Below are 20800 nucleotides of genomic sequence, written 5' to 3'. Positions count from 1 at the left end.
TCCTAAAAACACCTGTTCCCAGCTCCTCCAGTCCGTGTGTTTTAAACTGCTGCCAGGGTTGCAGGGAGAGTGCAAAAGAAACTGAACCAAAGGCCTAACGCTAGAGATAAAAGAATAAGCTAAATCTGCTGATACCCAGTCAAGATCTCAGTAGTACAACGTAACTGAAGTTTAATGATTAATTTGTAAATTGTAGTAAGTGCAGCAACAGGAAAGACAGACACGCCCATAGACCTCTGCAGGTACTTGACTCCAAGTGTTTTAGAAGAGCCACTGTCTGCTACGATACACTTTTGTCATTTTGACTACTGCATCACTGTATGACATAACAACAGCAAATGGAGTGTAGATAAGCATTGTGGTCTGTGTATATATTGCATGTTAAAGTACCGCAGCTATATTCTAGCATGGCACATTTGCATTTCCATTTAGACAGTAATATTAGCTTCCTTTAGTTATTCATTTAGACGTGCGGTCAGAAGGTGGACACTGTACAGCCTCATTGTTCTGCTACTCATGTTGTTAGATACATATATGGATTTGGGTGTTTTTGAGTTTTAAAATCTGCATTTCCTTTGGCTCTTCGTGATCACCTCTTTTAATGGTAGTCATTTTTTGCCACCTTTTGACACATTGTTTACTTCTAATGCATATCATGCAATTCATGTTTTCACAAACACAGCTGCCAATTCCTACATGCTTACATTGACACTAACACTATCATCATAACTGAACAACAGAGAGCACACACAGGACCTGCAACAACGTTCTGTTCACTTTTACTACTACTCCACTGGTGTCTTTGAATGCCAAAGTATAATCTGATGTTTTAGAAAGGTTGTTCCCTTGCAACTGGTTATGTTTATTTTTAGCACATGTAATGTGTTTTCCACACACGCAACACACATTTATACAGAATGTTTAGCAGGGGTCTTTTAGGAGACTTTTTGACTGTAGACGGTTTATTGTCAGCAGAAGCTTGTTCTCTGTTAGACCTGGTTAATGAGAGAACCTCTGATCTTTGCAGTTCAAAATCACTGCCTTTACTTTGAGCGCCGCCTTCATGAGGTGTTGGATTGGTCTAGAAATGTGACACTCAGTGAGCTGTGTGATTGTTCTCACCCAGTTTTAAGCAAAATTCACTCATGGTTGTCTCTGGAAGTTATATTATACGTCTGACTCAGAAAGACTAAGCGTTATGTTTTGGAATTCACACTTTTATGATTGGATTTTGTTTTTCTTTTTATTAGCTCTCATTTAGTTTTAGAAATTCTGATTTCAATGTATTTTGATGTTTTTCAGGATGGAAATTTCAAATATCCAAGTAAATATTGTGACAGAAATTTAAGGTTTTGGAAACGTTTATACCTTTTGTGTCACCATTTTATTTCCTATGTGAGCCCCTTGATGTGATGCTTGTTATTGGTGTCATGATCATGTGGTTTATGGTATCTGACATCAGTAGACTAACTGCTTAAAAGGACACAACTGAAGCTGAATTCTTATCCGAGTTGGTGGATATTTTCATAAAACGTTTCAAGCTCAATTTTTTTTTTTTTTCTGTTTGGTTCTCAACACTTTTACTTAATATTTATTGACTAAGATTTTCAGGTTTCAAATTGGTTTCAGATTTTTGTCTACATTGTGTGTACTTTTGCCTGTATCTTTACTCTCCTGATCCTCCTTACTCAAATACTGTCTCTCTCATTGAGCTACTACACCCATAATGTAATTTTGTTTTATCAATGGGTGTCATCATTTGGGTGGCAGTTGCTAGGCCACACCCCCAATAAGTTGTGTCATGTGACTTCACTAGGAAAATGCTATTTAAGCTTTCTACTTTCTAGTCTCTTTGTCCGTAATTGTTGCTATATCTCAAGCCCTTTACTGTGCTTGCACTTTCAATAAAATATCTGTTTTACGAGGATCGTGCCCCATTTTCCGACTTTGATCCTGGTCTAGTGATTTGGTTTAGGCCGGTGTTTCCAAATCTCGGTCCTGGGGCCCCACTGTGGCTGCAGGTTTTTGTTCCAACCAGATTCCTAATCAGTGACAACACATGATAGCACTGATCTCATTTAATTAGCTGTTTTTTTTTTCCTCTTATTCTACATTCAGAAAAGCATAGCAGTATGATTTTTACATTTATAAGACATTTAGAAATATTTCTGCTTTTACTACAGATTTAAATGCTTAGCTCTCTTTTGTTGATTTCATTATATTTTGACCTTTCTCTGTGCAGTTTTCCCCGTGTTTGTATCTTATTAATGACAATTAAAAACGAGCAGAGTAGACACGCTAGCAAACAATCTTTTTAGTTAGCCAATAAAAGGTGTCATTTTGCTTGGCTTTTCTCTACATTCATAATGGCTAACACGGTACACCACCCTAGTACTACCCACTGATTAATAAAAAATTGATTAATTAAACAATTAGAACACCTAGAAAAGTAGAATGAAAATCAAGATGAAAATACATTATTCCCATATAACTGCTTGGTACATTTTAATATATATATTTTACCAAACTTAGTTTTCTAATTTCTATATTGTTACCAAATTCAAAGACCTTGGGAAATAACACATCACTTAATTAGCACAGGATTCCAATTAAAAACAGAAGCTGGTTGGAACAAAAACCTGCAGCCACAGTGTGCCCAGAGGACCGAGGTTGGGAAACACTGGCTTAGACACACATTATAACTTATTTCCTGATTTTGACCATCCTTGACAATATCTTTGTCCCCTGATCAATTTCTTCCTCTGCTCAACTCACTAGAGCAGTACAGACAAACTTGTTCCCCTACAGGGACCTCTTTCTGGACTGAGGAGAGGTTGCTAAATCCCAGCTACAAGCCCACAAAAACATGAGGAGAAAATGTGAATTCCAAACAGAAGAAGAATGGCCACACTTTGAATACTAAAGATGAAAATTGTGGTCAAAACTGTGTAGGGGCCAGAGAGGGCTGTGAAAAGGAAAATGTCTTAAGTGATGGATTTTAAGTAAAGCAGCTTTAAGCTGGATTCTAGTGTTTCACAGGCACAGTATCCTACCATTTAAATATAGGAGGTATAATTTATCCATGTATTAATTTTCTAAACCCAGTTAATTCAATTCAGGGTCACAGGAGTTTGAAGCCTATGTATTTCCTTCTTTATATAACACTAGCTGAGTTGCCATTGCCTTGGTAAGAAGGTGAAACAATGGAAAGGTAAAAGTTAATTACAAATTCTATATTAGCATTACGCCTGTTGCATTTATTATATAACTGTTGCTGGGATTAGAACACTTCTTTGTATAGTATATTTGTATAATATTTTTGTTTTTTCCTTCCAGTAAAAACCCTGAATTGCAATAAATAAATCTGGAGGCAATATAGTCCATCTAGGGTGGCTTGCAGCCATATCAAAAGCATAAACATGATCTATTTAATTAAAGACCAAGTTAAATGTAATCAGTATGAATCAAACCCAGAATTATTGTTTGAAAGATAATAGTGCCACCATCACAAACTACATGGAGTTAAGTATTTGCCAATAATTCACACTGTAGTATTTCTTACCAGTCACAATTTAGAAACTGTTATCCTTTTTTCTTGCTTTGTTCAGTATTATTTCTAAACTTGCCTGTAATTTTATGTCGGGAAAAACTGTTGTATTTAGATTAAAAATGATCAGTGATCCCATACATATATTAGCATTTGATTTAGCTATTAAATTATAACAACTCTGAAGGCCAAACGATAGGCCAAAAACCTGACTTATGCAGATACAAATATGGTAGGGATTACTTTTGTGAGATTATTTTTGTGACTTCAAATTCAAATAAGTAACTCTAAGAAAGGCTTCGGGCTATGTCAAAAATAGGGAGGACATGCTTGATAAAAAAATGTTATATTTAATGCATGGCATTCATCACACCACCATCACAACCTGCATGGTAGGCTTCCATTATCGTTAAATCACATTGTAGCACATCTTGATAATTGCACTAAACCATAGCCACCCCTGCCAGTTCCCTGGGGGACAAGGTTTATGGTTATTTGTTAAAAATCGAACTTACTGTATATTGCAAAGAACCTGTGTGTCAAATTTCAAGTTGGTAGCTGTGCATTAGTAACAAGCAAACAGACAGAGATTTTCTTTCTATTATGAATGGAAATCCTGGGATAAGAGATAATTTCAGGTCCCACAAGACAAGACTTTTTGCCAAGAGATTTTGACAAGTCCTGCCCTCCTCTCAAACATTTACAACCATGCTATTGTCAGACACAGTTCCTGTACTCTCAGCATCAAGCGGGGTTGGAGATTAAAGTAGAAGACAAATTACATAGTTGTAAAGAGGTTAAAAAATGTTGGCACAATACACATGCAGAGCAAGTTACAGCTTATGAAAGTACTAAAATTCAAAAGTCTCAAAAACCTGATAGTAAAGATCACATTAGCGCTAACAAACGGAAATTATTACAACAAAAAGAGATCAAATATATGGACATAGCTGATATGACAGAAGTATGTAAATATTGTTCAGCTTTAATGTTTAAGTCAAAGACTTGCACATCATCTAATTCCTGTTGCCATTAGGGAAAAGTAGTGTTTCTTCCCAATGAAGAGGCGTATCTGCGAGAATTAAAAGATTTGTTGTTTGGTGAAAGTGAAATCCACATACACAAGCGGCAGAGATGTGAAGTGGCTGGTACATAGTACCCGCCTTGGGGTTAGCAAGCAAAGCGAGCAGGGTGCAGAGCCCCCTAGTAAAGTTGATACAGGACACAGAACATATCAGAATCCATAATTTAAAAATATCACAGCTATCATTGCTGGCTTACAATGTTACCTTCAAGAATCCATTTCTGGCCCAGGCAGGTTGCAGATGTGCAGTTTGTCAGGTCATTGACGCTACATCCATACTACTACGTTTTCATTTAAAAACAGCATTTTCAAATAAAACAATTTGCATCCACACTAGTATTTTCACATCATTAACAAAAGTTTCTGACTGAAAACAGGTAGTATTTGGAGCCTAGCTATGTTTAGGTGAGTCTCTTTTGGGCAGGTCAGTGAGAGTTCTGGCTGGCTTTACGGGTCCTTTGAAGGCCTCATATACCCTTTTTGCCATGTTTATGATTCTAATTCACAGCAATCAGGGCCGCACTCCCAGTGCTTGTAGGCCTCACATACACTAAGTAAGCCTACCACTTAAAAATTAAAAAACAGCAGGTTTGTGGCCAACCCACTCAAAAATAAGCCAAAGGGTAAGGGTGTATTTTTTGAGCATGCAAGTTTAAGCATGCTCAAACACAGGAACATATGTTGGTGTAAAAGTATAACAAAACAACGGGCAGATGGGAAGTGTCTGATTATTGCATATAGCGCTGAAGTTACTGCTCTTTACCATTCTTTCCTCTGCATGTCCTGGAGAACAAAAGAAACAGCATACAGCAATATGGGGGGACTGGCAGGAACACTCAATAAAACTGAATAAAAAGAAAATCAAGTGACGGTGAGATACGAAGAAGGCAGCTTCGCCAGCGTTTGTGTGTCAGCAACTGGGGGTGGGGGGGGACTTTAGTATGCATCGTGGTACACTGCAGAGCTATAGCGCGTCTTTATGTGAAAACAGCCGTGTCAGATGGGGTTGTATGGATTGATTCTGAACACGACTGAGAGAATGAAAAGTGAATAAAAAAAAAAAGCTAACCTTTACAAGGATCATAAATTGCACCGGCTGTTACAGACCGAAATCAAATGCTGTTACAGACCGAAGGATCAAATGTATGCCTTTATTCTAAAATAGTAAGACTAAAAGCAGTTTACTTCTCAAAAGTTAATACGCTGTCTCTAGTGGTGGTCAGGCGTGTTATATTTTTAAAATCTTTCCTTTTCTTAGCACAAGCACAGCTGAGAAGCTTCGATGCATGTGCTCCATAACCTTTAATGCATTTAATCACACTTTGCATTACAAGCAAAGGGGAGCTTTTGTCAATGCATGATTTCCTGGTACACCGATTACATTGAACGCATCCCGATTCATTTTACCCTCGCACCACCTTAGTTTGAGAAGAAGTATGAAAAATATGAGGTTAACACAGAAAAACAGATCACCAATTCAAGCTTTATGAATAATCGATTCGCCATCAATAATTGTTTTGGTAAAGCCATCCTCCTTCCATTTTATAATTTTTCCGCCACTAGCCATGATTAAATGAACGGTAAAAAGTAAGAGCGAGGGTGACTTATTTAGGCAGGAATATATATGATAGCAACACTCATGACAATGTCAATCATGTTATATTATTAAAATGTTTCCTTTTCTTTTCATTACTTCTAACACACTACTTCTCCGCTAGGCGCGGGTATTTTGCTATATATATAATATATGAATTACCTCCAAAGAGCTGAGACTTTTGATATCATGAACGTGTGTACAAAAGGGGTCTCCTGCCCAGCAAAAGTCGAGCAGCCAGCGCGCTTGCATAGCTGTGCCGGCCTTTTAGACGCTGACTGCGCTTCTGCCTTAAGTCAAAGTGAGCACTTTTAATTTTTTCATCCCCCCTGAGCTATAGCCCAGACAAGTGCAAACACGGACCCCTTTTCTACACCACGGCAAAATAATATTAAGGCGATTCACACTTTCTTTTGCACGTATACGATTATCAGGTCCTCAGCTCGGATTATGAACACACGCACACGAGTGGAGGACTCACAGTGCCATCACAGCCGATTAATGGCGGGACGTCTCACCAGTCTACACAAGACCCACCGCGACTGTCGCCAAAAGGCGATCATAACGCCAGCGAACACATCTCTATACTATATAAAAGAAAAAGGCAACTTTCCTTTCTTTACACCTTTTTCCTTTTATCCCAAACCAAAGCCTTTCTCTCTTAACACGGCAGAGGACACAAAATAATTTTCTTTAATTGCCGGTAAGGCACATTACCAGAGGCACAAATTTGAACGTTCACATAGAAAATGTAATTTCTATACCACAGCCGTCGTGTAGCGCCTTTCAAAAGGGATCTACTACCGAGAGATGATCCATATACATTTTAGCTGCTGTTAGTTACTTACCTGTTTTGTTACACAGTCTTTAAAATGTAGTTTACCCAACCACTCCAGTAGTGCTCAATGTACCTGTACTTCTTAAAACGTTAATGTTTTACTGTTTAATAACTTATAGACTATATTTCAATTTTTCCCTTGCACTCAGTGACCAAAGCTATACACACACATATAGACACATACAAACATACACACAAGTATATGTATGTGTATATATATGTATGTATGTGTATATATATATATATACACACACACCCCTATCTAGATTATATATATATATACACACACACACACACACATACATACATACATACATACATACATACATACACACATATATATAATTTGTGTGTGTAGATATGTATATAGATATGTAGATATGAAGATATGTATGTGTATATATATATGTATATTATATATATATGTATGTATGTGTGTATATGTGTGTATATATATGACAGCAGCAATCCAAGCTTTGAGAAAACAGTAAAAAGGAGGCGTGTCAGACGTTGTGGTACATTTTCTGATGCAGCTACGAAAACAACTTTGTGAACCAAATACACAAAACAATTACTTTGACAATCATGTTACATTATTTTTAAAATGTTTCCTTTTCTTTTCATAACTTCTTTAACACATGACATCGCTGCGAAGCGCTGGTATTTTGCTATATATATATATATATCACAGCGACACTCATAACAGTGACAAAACAATTACATTGACAATCATGTTACGTTATTTTCAAAATGTTTCCTTTTCTTTCTCTTTCCTTCTTTAACACACTACTTCTCCGCTGCCAAGCGCGGGTATTTTGCTATATATATATATAGATAGATAGATAGATATGAGAACAACACTCATATCAATGACAAAACAATTACATTAACAATCATGTTACGTTATTTTTAAAATTTTTCCTTTTCTTTTTCGTACCTTCTTTAAAACACTACTTCTCTGCTTTCCTTTTTCTTTGATATTTGGACTTCAGGCTTCATACATTATATAGTTTATGCCTACATTTTGTCATCTACTACTAGAATATAAAAAACGTTTCTGTTTTAACAATGTGTTTACACAGATTACTGTAGAAACGGAACAGACATGAAATGCGTGTGTTCCAAATAACAATCTATTATTTCCACTCTAAAACTTTTCTTCACTCCCAGATACTCAATCAAGGCATGAGCTGAGAGAAGTTCGTGCACGTTCTAAATTGGTGGGGGGATGGAATAGCCGGCTGCTCCTAGCTTCTCTTTATCAGCACATTTAGAGGACAAAGGACGCTGACGGAGAGGTGTGAAGGGATTTAAGAAGCGATTTAAGGTGGGGCGGAATTACGAGTTTTTCAGTAGGCTCTGATAATTCTAGTGTTAATGAGTTTGTAGCACAGGGAAAAAATGAACATTTGAAAAATCCGTAATTTAATAAACCACCAAGAAAAGTAACATTGCAACAATGCGTGCCACGAACCGATCGCTGTAAACAGAAGTGAAGTGGAGGTTAAAATCCAATAGAAAAAAGTCTTCATTAAATACGAGGTTTAAACAATGCTCGGATCTGTCTCTTTAAAAACAAGCCTTATGCATCCAGCCATCTCTCTCGCATGTGTGTGTGTGTATGTGTGTGTGTGTGTGCGCGTGTCTCTCTTGCGCGCGTCTGTGTGTGTGTGTCTGTCTCTCTCTCTCTCACTCACTCACTCACAGGCAATGCACAGAGAGAGACTGAACACATGCAGAAATCATCGGCGCACACAAACCGAAAGGGAAATTGGCTTGTTCATATAATGAGTCTGTGGTCGTGAACAGATGCAAAAGTTTGGCGAACTTTTTGGTTGTAAACCGATTTGTATGTGTTCCAGGAAATTCGTGAACCGAGGTTTCACTGTATTATGGTGTTGCAAATCACTCAGTGCACTTTACTAGGTTTGTGAGAATGTACTGCAGGTGGCTGACAGGTCTTCACAGGCTGGACAGGAAGACAGTAGTCTACATGCTCTTCGTTGATTGGGCAGGGCTGGACTCTTGAATAGCAGCAACCCATATGGCAGGGAAGGGAGGCACATTCATTAACAAACCTCACGAAGGTAGTTGGGGGAGACTTTTATAAGAAACAAAAACATAGGACTCATACTTACCTTGGGCACAGTGATGCTGAAGCCTGTGAAGACAGATAGTAGGAAGTGACGCAGACTGCTGATACCGTGATACTGACAGTGTTTATGTAGCAGAAGCACAGTGTGAGGTTAGCCAGTTTTTTATTTACTTTCAAAAAGCAGAACATTACACAGCATACTCCACAATCAAACAAATAATAATAACAGATAAAGCAATTAAATAAGACAAAACAACAAGAAATGCAAAGAAAAAAATCCAAAGCAAAACTCACCCCCTTCATGCTTGCTTTTTTGAGGGTGTTTCCTGTGTCTTGTAAAATAATCAGTCTCATTAGGTTCTTTGAGTACAGTGTTACTTTTTATTATTGTGAATCCTTATTTATGGCTTTCTTCCTTCCATCTCAGTGCTCACTACAATATGCACAAATATGATTTCAAAAAAAGATTATTGTTAGGGTGTTTCCTCATAGCCTACTTTACCCTTGAAATTATTTGTTTTTGCTTACCGTGCTTCCATTCTTAACTAAATGGAGACTTTAGCATTGCACACAGAATATCTAGGTGCATATTGTGTCATGTTGGTTAAAAATACAAAGTGGTGCAGATTTTGTTTGCAGATTGCATAACCATGTGTGATGCAGTTCATCAGATTAAGATATGCATATTCTAACTGACAACATTATTCATAGATAATGTGTTATATTCTCTATAGAAGCAGTACGCCAGTGTCACATTATACAACTTTTTTTTCATGGAGGTAGGGCCGGCCCAACCATTAAGGCGAATTAGGCATTTTGTCTATGGCGCAGATCATAAGGATGGAAAAACCCAGCCACACAGATTAGCTACCAAACAGTCTAGGCCTAGGGTTCAAAATACCCTAGCACGGGCAGTGCATGGAGGATCTCATATTCATCAACCACAGTCGCTGATCTCATTGCTGTACTATGTCAAACTACACAACTGAAAATCGCATGTTTGTCACGTCTTCCAGCACAGTCATGGTCTCTTTTTCTGGCAACCAATTGCAGTGAGAGTTACAGCCAGTTCAACAGCAGTCTCTGCCCTTTATTTCTTTTCTCCATTCTGTTATTGAATGTTAAATGTAAGACATCAAACAGACAAGCTTCTCTTCTTTTTGTGAGGTCCACAGCCCTTGAGGCAGTGCTGGCTCTTTGTGAAGGAGCAATAGCCGTGGTGCATCCAGGTACAGTCTCAGCCCCTTTTATTTCTCTTCTCCATTCTGTTTAAGTACACAAAACATGAGTCATCAGATGGACACGCTTCTCTTCTATTTATGAGGTTCAAAACACACGTGTTGCTTATTCCTTATTGTTATATTCTATGTACTGCAAGCTGAGTGCGCATTGGTTCTCAACTCTCACATGCAAAGACATGGGCCCTCCAATCAAAGATAAAATTAAGCCTGTTTGCTTAGTTGCAGACTAGCTGGTGTCACTCATTATGTACTGTTTGTTAAATTAGATGATCAGCTTCACAGGAGCACACCGCCATCTTTCTCCAACTTGCTAAGATTATGTAAATGAAGGCTACAACTGAAAAATCACTAGAAAAGCCATCTAATGTGACATATATTTTAGATTTTAGTGTTTAGCCTACACTGGAGTACTAATAGGGACCCCTGATTACCTTGTTGTGTTTATCACACTGTATATAACTGAACCACACACTCCTAAAACGTCTTTACTACAGTAGCCAAAAAGATCTTAAATAATACATTTCTAAGATCACCATCCCACTATGGGGCGGTGGATTTGCGAGATTACAGGAATAAGATGACTCCAGTGATTGAAGAATGTCTCATTATGGTTTCAAAACAAACTCCTGTGTAACAGCAGACACATTCTAAAAGGATGAATATTGTAACTTACAGGTGAACAAGGACAAGGACATGCAAATATTTGAACCACATTGTGAGTTGCATGACCAGAAGTTTAATTTATGGTTTGTTAACATACACTACTTATGTTACCTAGAAAAAAACAGTTCAAGAATGCAGCAACTGGTGAGTTTATGGCTATGTAGTCCAATCCTATCTACTGCTGTAAAAAGATTCAGACTGATTATAAACCTTGACACTGTTTGATAGATAAGCAAACATCTTCACCCAAAAAGGTCTTAATAAATCATTTTACTAGAGGTACCTTTTTGTGTTATGGTAATGTGAGTACAGATCAAATTCCATTACAACAAATATCTTTACAACAAAATTTTCATTACAACGAAGTATTTTACGGTCCCAACAATTTCCCCATAAAAAGTCTTGTTGCTACGAAGTACATTCAGCAGATACTGATTACAACAAAGTGCCCAAAAGTGTGGTCGCAGCTCAATTGTGTACAACGATCCCCGAACAGAAACATTGTAAATTTTCCTATTTCTTTGAACTTTCCTAATACTGTTTTTTTTGCTGTGTTTGTTTTCTGTGGTTTTCAGTGATACCTTTTGCATCCATTGGAATTTAACTCATTGTCACCATCCTATAGAAATGGCAGACACGAAAAAATGACAACAGTTCATATTAGAAAGAAAAACACTTGACATTTTTGCAACTCTCGATTCCAGCAAAAAGAAGAAAGACATTGCCAGTGAATTTGGAATTACGCCATCGACATTATCAACTTTCTTGAAAGACCGAGACAAAACAGAAGAAAAATCTCTGGTTGCAAACCTTGGGCCTCAGCGCCAATGTATGCGAACCTCTGCATTTGAAGACGTCAATAAAGCAGTTATTCCTCTCATCATTGGCAAGCTGACCAGTCCTTGGTGTTTTAAGTGTGTTACATTCCTTCCCTGCGAGTATAAAGCAAACCAGCAAGTTTGGATGACTCAAAACTTTTTGGGAAACTGGCTGTGACAACTTGACAAGGATATTGTGATGCGTGAGTCACTGTCTTGCACCCCAAAATATGAGGTTGTGTCTCAGTACTTTAGCAAAACCAGCTTTATTCTGCTTGAAACAAGAACAGCATGGTTATTTATTGTAGAAGGATCTACCACTCTCCTATGCACAGACACAGCAGTCAGGCAGGGTCGTGGCCAGGTTAGTGGCCAAGCAATGCTGTTCCTTGCATTTACTGTATAATGTTCCTTGATGGATGTTCCTTGCATCACCCATTGACGATACCATGACTGTGATCGGCTTGGATTTGCTTCTGTGGCAACAACAACAACACCATTTATTTATATAGCACATTTTCATACAAAATGTAGCTTTATATAATGAAGAAAGGAAAAATAAAAGAAAAAATAAGGAATTAAAATAAGACAACATTAGTTAACATAGAAAAGGAGTAAGGTCCGATGGCCAGTGTGGACAGAAAAAAAAAAAAAACTCAGACGGCTGCTCTTTTTGGTATTCCAATAAGAGTTCATATACCTCACAATATGAAGAAGAAGAAAAGGAAGATTCTGCTTCTGATTGATAACTGTGCTGTTCACAGCATGCATCTACATTTAGATAATGTTCTCATTGAGTTCCTCCCACCCAATTGCATGGCAGTGCTTCAGCCATTAGATTTGGGCATCATTCGCACCCTGAAAGTGTATTACTGCAAAGGAAATGCTGACAAAAATTGTCGTTAGCATAACTTGTAGGAAGGAGGAGATGAAAATTAACAAGAAATAAGCTATTGAAATGATTACAAACTCCTGGACACAAGTTAAAGAAAGCACTATAGTGACAAATATGGAATGTCATTACTATGAAATTTTCATTGCAACAAAATATTTTTTAGGTCGTTTTAACGAAATTTGGCCTGTACTTCAATTTTTGTAAATGAGTCAGGGAATACTGCGTTGTTTTTTTAAGGGTTTTAGTGTCTTTTTGTTTTATTATATTATCACTTATTATATTATTATTATATTTTATTTTGTCCTTTTCCCCAGTATAAATGCTTATTCTAAAATATTGTTAATTAGATCTCTCCTTATCGTAAAAACATTTTGAATAGATCCTCTAAGTAAGAATTTGATTTTTTCTTATTTCTAATAGTATAGAACATCAGTTACCCACTGAATTATAACAGTTGGGCTGGGATTCTTCTAGTTAAGCAGGCGAAGTCTATGTGCTAGTAGTGTGGTATAAGCAATTACAATTAATTTATTCTCCTCCACTTTAAAACCATCCCGGAGTACACCAAACACAGTTGTTAATGGCTTGGGAGTGATTGTGACATCAAGGCTGATAGGTATTCAAAGATTTTAGTCCAGAATTATGTTAATTTGGTTCACACCCAGAACATGTGGCCCAGTGAGGCTGGAGCTTGATTGCAACGTTCACAGGGTGAATCTTGGCCTGGTTACATTTTGGACAATTTTAAATGAGATAAATGTTCACAATAAAAGATTTTAAGTTGAATAATTGAATACTTTGTGCATATGGAACTAGAGTGTATTCTATGCATGGCTGCCTTCCACTCCTTTTCTGAGATATTAAGTGAAAGTACTTTTTTGTCTCTTTACAGGTTGCTCCAAGGTGACATGCATCAGTTTGACTAGAGAAGCCACAATCAAGCTCTCCCCAATGCATGGCAAGCAAATCTCCATCCGCTACCTTGACATGACTGACTGTTTTGTCTTGGAGGATGAAGGACTCCACACAATTGCTGCCCACTGTACGCAGCTCACTCACCTCTATCTTCGCCGCTGTGTGCGCATCACAGATGAAGGCCTGCGCTATTTGGTCATCTATTGCACCTCAGTGAAGGAACTAAGCGTTAGTGACTGCCGTTTCATAAGTGACTTTGGCTTGCGGGAGATTGCTAAATTGGAGTCACGGCTGAGATACCTCAGCATTGCCCACTGCAGTCGTATCACCGATGTAGGTATTCGGTATATAGCCAAATACTGCAGCAAACTGCGATACCTGAATGCCAGGGGCTGTGAAGGCATCACGGACCATGGTCTTGAGTACCTTGCCAAAAACTGTGGTAAGCTCAAATCTTTGGATATCGGCAAATGCCCTCTGGTCTCTGATGCTGGCCTGGAGTTCTTGGCCTTGAACTGCTTTAACCTAAAACGACTAAGTCTCAAATCATGTGAGAGCATTACAGGCAGAGGTTTGCAGATTGTAGCTGCCAACTGCTTCGATCTACAGATGTTGAACATCCAGGACTGTGATATCACAGTGGAGGCTCTTCGCTTTGTGAAACGCCACTGTAAACGGTGTGTGATTGAACACACTAATCCAGCCTTTTTCTAACTGTAACATCCCCCATTTCATATTTACAGAGTCATGATTGTCTGCAAAATGGGATGAAGGCATGGCACTAATCAAGCAAACTAGGCTGTGGGAGCATGGGGAACATTCAAATAATCAAAGGGTAACAATGGGAATACTGCAATCATGTATTTGTCTTTTTTATTTTTATTTGCCTGTCATTCATTCTGTACTTTTTTATAGCATTAAGGCATTTGCCTCTTAACTTCCCTTGTGATTTTTTTTTCTTCATCTGCGTGCATGGTACATTAATAAAAATTATCAGAATTATTTCCCCTTGATAAAAGTTCAAAGCAATTCTGGTATCTAGACACCAGGACTATAGAAAATCCTGCAGCATAAGGTCCTTCATGCGCAAATTATTTGGTTAATTAATGTGCTTTAATTTCTTGAGTTCAAATAAAAGTTGTTTATTAACAATTTGTATGAGCATTTTCCTGTAAACGTTCTACAAAGTATTAGTGTTTTGAATAGCTGGTTAACAGTGAACAATATCCATTGCTCTTCTCTAAACTTCAGCTTTCTCACATAAATTCAATATTTGTGTTCTAACACATATTAGAAATTTGTGCTTTCAGTAATTTAAGTAATCAGCATGGACTTCAAAGTTAAAGTTTGCAGAGCATCATCTATTTTTTATACATGTAGTAATAAAATGCATTTCATTTTTCATTTAAGCAGATGAAGCATTACTGCATTTTATTACTACAAATGTTTGTGATGCACCATGTGTTGGAATGATAGAGATGTGGTGGTTTGTTACTACATGCATCACAAATTGTATCCCAATAGATGAAGCTCTACTGAGGTCTACATTGATTACATAGACTTCAACTCAAGATATCTAGTCATTCAAAAAGCTGTAGTCCCAAAAGCAGAGACATAGCAACTGGATGAAAACACAGATACACAGACACATGGACATTTGTCTTTTTATCAGGGTGGATTAGTTAACAATTGGATACCTTAAAAACCTACATATGACACAAACCACCCTCTTGAGATTAATCAAAAGTGGATGCCATTCTAAAATGTAGCTTCTCAGGCTTTATTTATATTCAAGGACAGGTAATATGTTTTTAACAGCTGACAACTCTTATTGCCATTCGGTAAACATAAGCATATGACAAAAGTACATTTTAATAAGATCAATCAATTATTGGATCCCCATACTAAAAGTTTTGTTTACTGGCTTTGTGGATGGTCACAATATTTAGTGAGAAATGTATTTCCATTTTGTCTATGTCAACATGTCAGATGAATTTGTTCTTATTTGTGAATTTAATTATTGGACATCCACGCTAGAATTCTGTTTTCCAATCAAGCATTTTTATAGATTGGCTAACACTGACATTTATTGCTGTTCAGTGCATTCATTTTTAAGAGATTAATGAATTAAATGACACAAACAGTTTTTTTCAAATCTGCATATCTTGAAGGACTGTTAATATATTAGTGCAAAGTGGAAATTGCATTTAATGTAACATGAAGGGCAAGTGAAGCAAGAGCCTGGTTTAGTGTAAGAGGCACCCTTCCAAACAGAAGCATGCACTGGGTTAGTTGCTAGATCAGCTTGCTGAATCACCATACATAATTTTGTTTTCCTGTTTTTGTTTATTCTTTAAGGAGGTTATCATATTTATTGATCACTTAATACTGGGCAGTGCATATTTCAGTCATGTGGAAGACAGTAAGAATTTAATTCATTGGTAGACACACATACAAAAATTGCTTCTCCACCTTTGATTGGTTAACACTTGTATAACATTTTCTGCTGTTCAGTAAATTTCAAACTGTCATTCTCATTAGATGAATGAATTACTGGATTCCATACTAAAATGTGCTTTTCTAGCTCTGTATATTTTTCAGGAGTGTTAGCATTTTAAATGATTAGCTAACATTGGACAGTTCTTATTGTCAACACGGGACAAAAATACATTATTATGAATTGAAATCATTTTGCTTTACTGGCTTAAAATGTCTATCAAAAGTATCTTGATCAATTATTAGTGTTTCTTTACACTATATATTTAATTTTTGGTTTTGAATTTCTTTCAGGATTGTTAACATATTTATTAATCATTTAATACAGGAGAGTACTTTTTGCTGCTCCAAACATGTCAACGTGAGACTTCAGTTTATTACGATGAGATTAATTACTTTGTGGTTCCCATAGTATCATTTGTAGCTTGTAACTCAACATATTTTAAGGAATGACAGAATTTTAGTGATCAGCTGACACTGGTCAACTCTATAATGGACATCCCGAACTTTGAAACTTGCTCTTCAGTAATAATTCTTTATTCAGAACATATATGAGTACCAAATATTTATTGGTTAACAGTGGACAGCACGTATTTACCATTCTTTAGTATGTGACAGAAATTCTGTTTCAAGGGAAATGTAATTGTAGTGGACTACAATATTGCACTTCTGACTCTACTTATTCTGTAACGATTGCCATCATTTATAATGAACAGTTTACATCAAATCTGTGCTTGGTGTTCACACGACTGAGGTCTCAGATAACAAATGACTGTTTGGACTGCTAGTATGTTTAATGATTGGCTAGCATTTAGTACCATCAGGTGTATTTTAGTATGTGACATAAAATCATTCTAAAACAGAAGGGTTAAGCAGTGGACCACCATACTAGGAGTCTTGTCTTCCAGTTCGGTGTATTGTGTAAATCTGTTAGCATTCCACGCAGTGCATAGTGACCTCTATATTATAATACTTTAATTTCATGCTGACAATTGATTTGAATTGGCTTGACTCAACAAGGTAAAACATTTAGTATAGCAGTAAAAAATCAGCAACTCTAATCCATACTATGCAATGCATCCTCCATTTTGTTGATGCTACATTTAAAAGTGTTTTATTTTTTCTTTTAAAAGTTCCAACAGTAATCTAGATGGACCAGGTTATTGGATTTTCAAGGTAAACAGCACAAAAAATTTAAGCATTATTTGAACAAAATGATGTATTTTGTCTGATGAACCAAACTGTATTGTAAAAATCAGTAATATCTTCAGGTAGACTAATAACATACTGTATTGTATCAAAGCAATAATCTCTCATAGTAAATCAGTATAAATGCCTACCCCTCTGTTAAGTCAAGGAAGTCACATTACTAAAGTGGTAATATTATAATGCAATGGAAATGCAGGTGAGAGGAAAATCTACTTTAGCAGTCCGTATCTACTCAGCTTAATTTTGTAAAGTGCATTTCGCAATGTGAAGGGTGTTTCTTTCATGGGCTCTCCACGTCTTGGCTTTAGAATTGTTACATTTTTGTGTCAATCAAGATCAAATCAACCTAAATGCCAGTATGATATACAATGCATTCTGGGATATGTCTATATAATGGTAATGCAAATAATTAAAAATAAACAAACCATTGTTTGGGGATTTAAAAGAAAATGACCATGGTATTCATTTATTGAGTCAACTTGTTCATAATTTAAGGCAGGAAAAAGTCAACTCACCTCCAAGTGAAGAAACTCAGAAATGTGCGACTGTAATAATTAGACAAAGCTCAAAAGCAGATGACCACAGTAAAGCTGAAAGCTGTAGATTCCATACGTGACGAAATGAGAATCTCAAATATTTAACAGATAAAGTTGAACGTGTATTTGTTTGATTGTCTTATATGCTAATCTACCCCAATGAACTTATCTCTGCTAAATTTTGCACAGATTGCCCATTTGTATGGGGATAGACTGCAAGGCTATGTTTACATCTAAAAATTTTCTTCCTGGAAAACTTTATCTAGTGACTACACCTAACGTGGATTTTTGGGACCTGGTACAGGTATGCAAATTTGCCTCCCGCAGTGGATTTACTCAATGAAACTTTGCTTTATGACCAAATATTTTCCCTCTGGGAAATTTATTTAGCTTACTGCACTTCATTTCACCCTGGATAGCACCAGGTAGTCCTTCTAGTTTTTAATACATTTCATAGAAATCTGCAGATTACCACAATTTTGTTTGTTATGGGGGGTCATTTCCTCAAGGTTTAGCTCTTCTATGTATCACAACTCAGCTAATTATGGAATTATGAACCCTAAATTTTGGATTTTCCAACTGGGTTTAGTGTCCCTTCGTCTAACCAAACATTGTCAGAAGTTACCTGGCCAAGTAAACTAGCTCCTAATGAGTATGGAGCTCAGTTACATATAATGGTCAAAAAAAACTAACTTTGGATGAGTAAAATCCATCCATCAGCCTGTAAGAAAAAGAGAAGACAAATAAATGGTGGAATCAATGGGTTTGCCTTTCTGAGGACCAGCACTCTTACTATGGCTCTAGGCCCATATTTGCAGGGAACTTTGCCACAGTGATATCACACACTCATGCATACATTTTACATGCACATGACCTTACTCACCACGATGGCATCATAATGTTGCAGCCTTAGCTCATAATGAGAAATTTTCAACAGTAATAAAGAATGTTATAAAATAAAAAATTAACAAGAATAATAATAAACAATAACAAAAATGCAAAAAGTCTGAATTAGTGTGTTATTAATCACATATGCGTATGTCCCATAAAATACTCAAAGGGGTCACACAAAAAGGGCAACAAGGAATCTTTATAAATAAAAAGGTTTATTTATATAAAATGCTCTGTATCACGAAAAAAGCCCTAAGGAGCACAAGGCAAAAGGGTACAGGAGGCACTTCCTTGAAAACAGGTAATCCCAACAGCAAACACAGTCCCAATACCAAATCTAAAGATGGTCAAAAAAACAAAGTAAGGGTCCAAAATGTTCAAAATTCACAAAAGCAAGGAATCATCAGAGAGAAGCTCACTGGCACATGCACATTCAAAATGAACCGCAAGGGACTGTGGGTGTGTCCTCAGCCTTTATACAGCTGAGGACAGTCCCTTGACAGTGATGGGCAAGTAGCCCCACATCTTGAGGGACCACCATAAAACACATGGCACATAATAAAAGATGTTTAAACATCTCTAAACGTAAAACAAAATTAAAAGAATTAACAATATAAACATAACAATGAACAAAACAAACATAAAAGAGATGTTTAAACTCCAGGCAGCGGAGGAACTATATAACATAGTCTAAACCCCCCTAATTCATGGTGTTCAGAGGGAATGTTATATTTACTGTAAATAAATAAGTAATATAACAAGAATAGCTGTGTCAACTATATGAAAAATTAAAATGTGTTCTTCAAGTTAAGTGTTTCAAGTCTAAATATTCTCAGTTGCAATAGAAATGTGTCATTTTTCACCTTCTGATAAAGGTCCACAGAGGGCTAGATCTAAGTAAATAATTATTAAAAATTTTAAAATAACATCATATTTGTATCTGTGAGTGCTGCTGGAGATAGACAGATGTCCCAGAGGGTGATTCCTTAACGGGACAGGACACCATGACAAAATCAATCAATCAATAATCCTTACCTCTTAGGGAAAGAAGCATGATAGGAGGTCCTGGAGGGTACTATATTCCCCGATACACTAGAGGGCAGTGTCTCTGGAATTCAGGTCCCCTTCAGATACCCACAGGGCATCATGGGACTTAGTGTTCCAGAACACAGCTCTGTTGGGCTCTGTGGGTGCCAACAGGGGTAACTGCAGTGGGATATGCACCCTACTTTTGGGGCATTCTTGTTGGACACAGAAGGGCTTCCTACAGACCATATCCCGGACGTTCTTCTGGATCAAGGAGCTGTATAATCTTAACCGGCAGTGTCACGATTAAGTAAATGAGGTTTGATAGGACAAGTGTGAAGAAACAGAATTGTTTTTGGGGCTGTTGAATTTGGTTGTTCTTATTTTGATCTGTGGAGATAATTGTTAATAAAAATGGATTGTGTTTGAACCTGTGATTGGTTTGCGTATGATTGTGTCTGGGATTTGTGGCTCAGTGGCTCACCCTACTGTTTACACATCCTACTTAAACATTACAGTTTACAGGTTATATAGTATAATAAGGGTTAGTGCAGTCAATATTTATATGTGACAGAAAAACCATAAAACCACTGTAGAACAAAATAATAATTAAAAACAATTCAAGAAACAACAGAGTTGCTACACTTTTGGTGCACTGTCCTCAGCTAGTAGAAGGAGTTCAGCTCTGATTAATTCAGATAAAAAGAATCAGTTTTAATTTCTGAACCCCATGTGTGGTCACAGTTTCCTTCCCACATCCATCATAGTTTTCCCATGTGTATATGCGAGCAGATATGTGTCTGGCAATGAACTGGTGCTCTGACCAGGGTTGTTCCTGCCTTGTGCCTTTAGCTGCCAGAATAGGCTCCATAACAGTTCACCCTCTAAGCAATCTTTGGTTAGGTTGCCAGTGCACACTTACATAAGACAGATATACAATTATGAGAGTCCT

At 37.0% G+C, this 20800-nt stretch overlaps 1 protein-coding gene and 1 long non-coding RNA gene across 2 annotated transcripts in view; one reads left to right on the top strand and one right to left on the bottom strand.

The window, feature by feature from the left end:
* Positions 1 to 17845, top strand: part of fbxl7 (F-box and leucine-rich repeat protein 7) — a 372909-nt gene extending 355064 nt beyond the window's left edge. Inside the window, exon 4 of the mRNA XM_039754878.1 lies at positions 13668 to 17845. Coding sequence (XP_039610812.1) covers positions 13668 to 14404 — 737 coding nt within the window. The 3' untranslated portion in view covers positions 14405 to 17845. The remainder of the gene's footprint in view (positions 1 to 13667) is intronic.
* Positions 1 to 20800, bottom strand: part of LOC120530402 — a 55496-nt gene that overhangs the window by 13535 nt on the left and 21161 nt on the right. The window lies entirely within an intron of this gene.

Source organism: Polypterus senegalus, chromosome 5 (genome assembly GCF_016835505.1).
Source record: "Polypterus senegalus isolate Bchr_013 chromosome 5, ASM1683550v1, whole genome shotgun sequence".
Classification (NCBI taxonomy): domain Eukaryota; kingdom Metazoa; phylum Chordata; class Cladistia; order Polypteriformes; family Polypteridae; genus Polypterus; species Polypterus senegalus.
The sequence above is the reverse complement of the archived record's forward strand: the minus strand, read 5'-3'. Positions and strand labels throughout refer to the sequence as shown.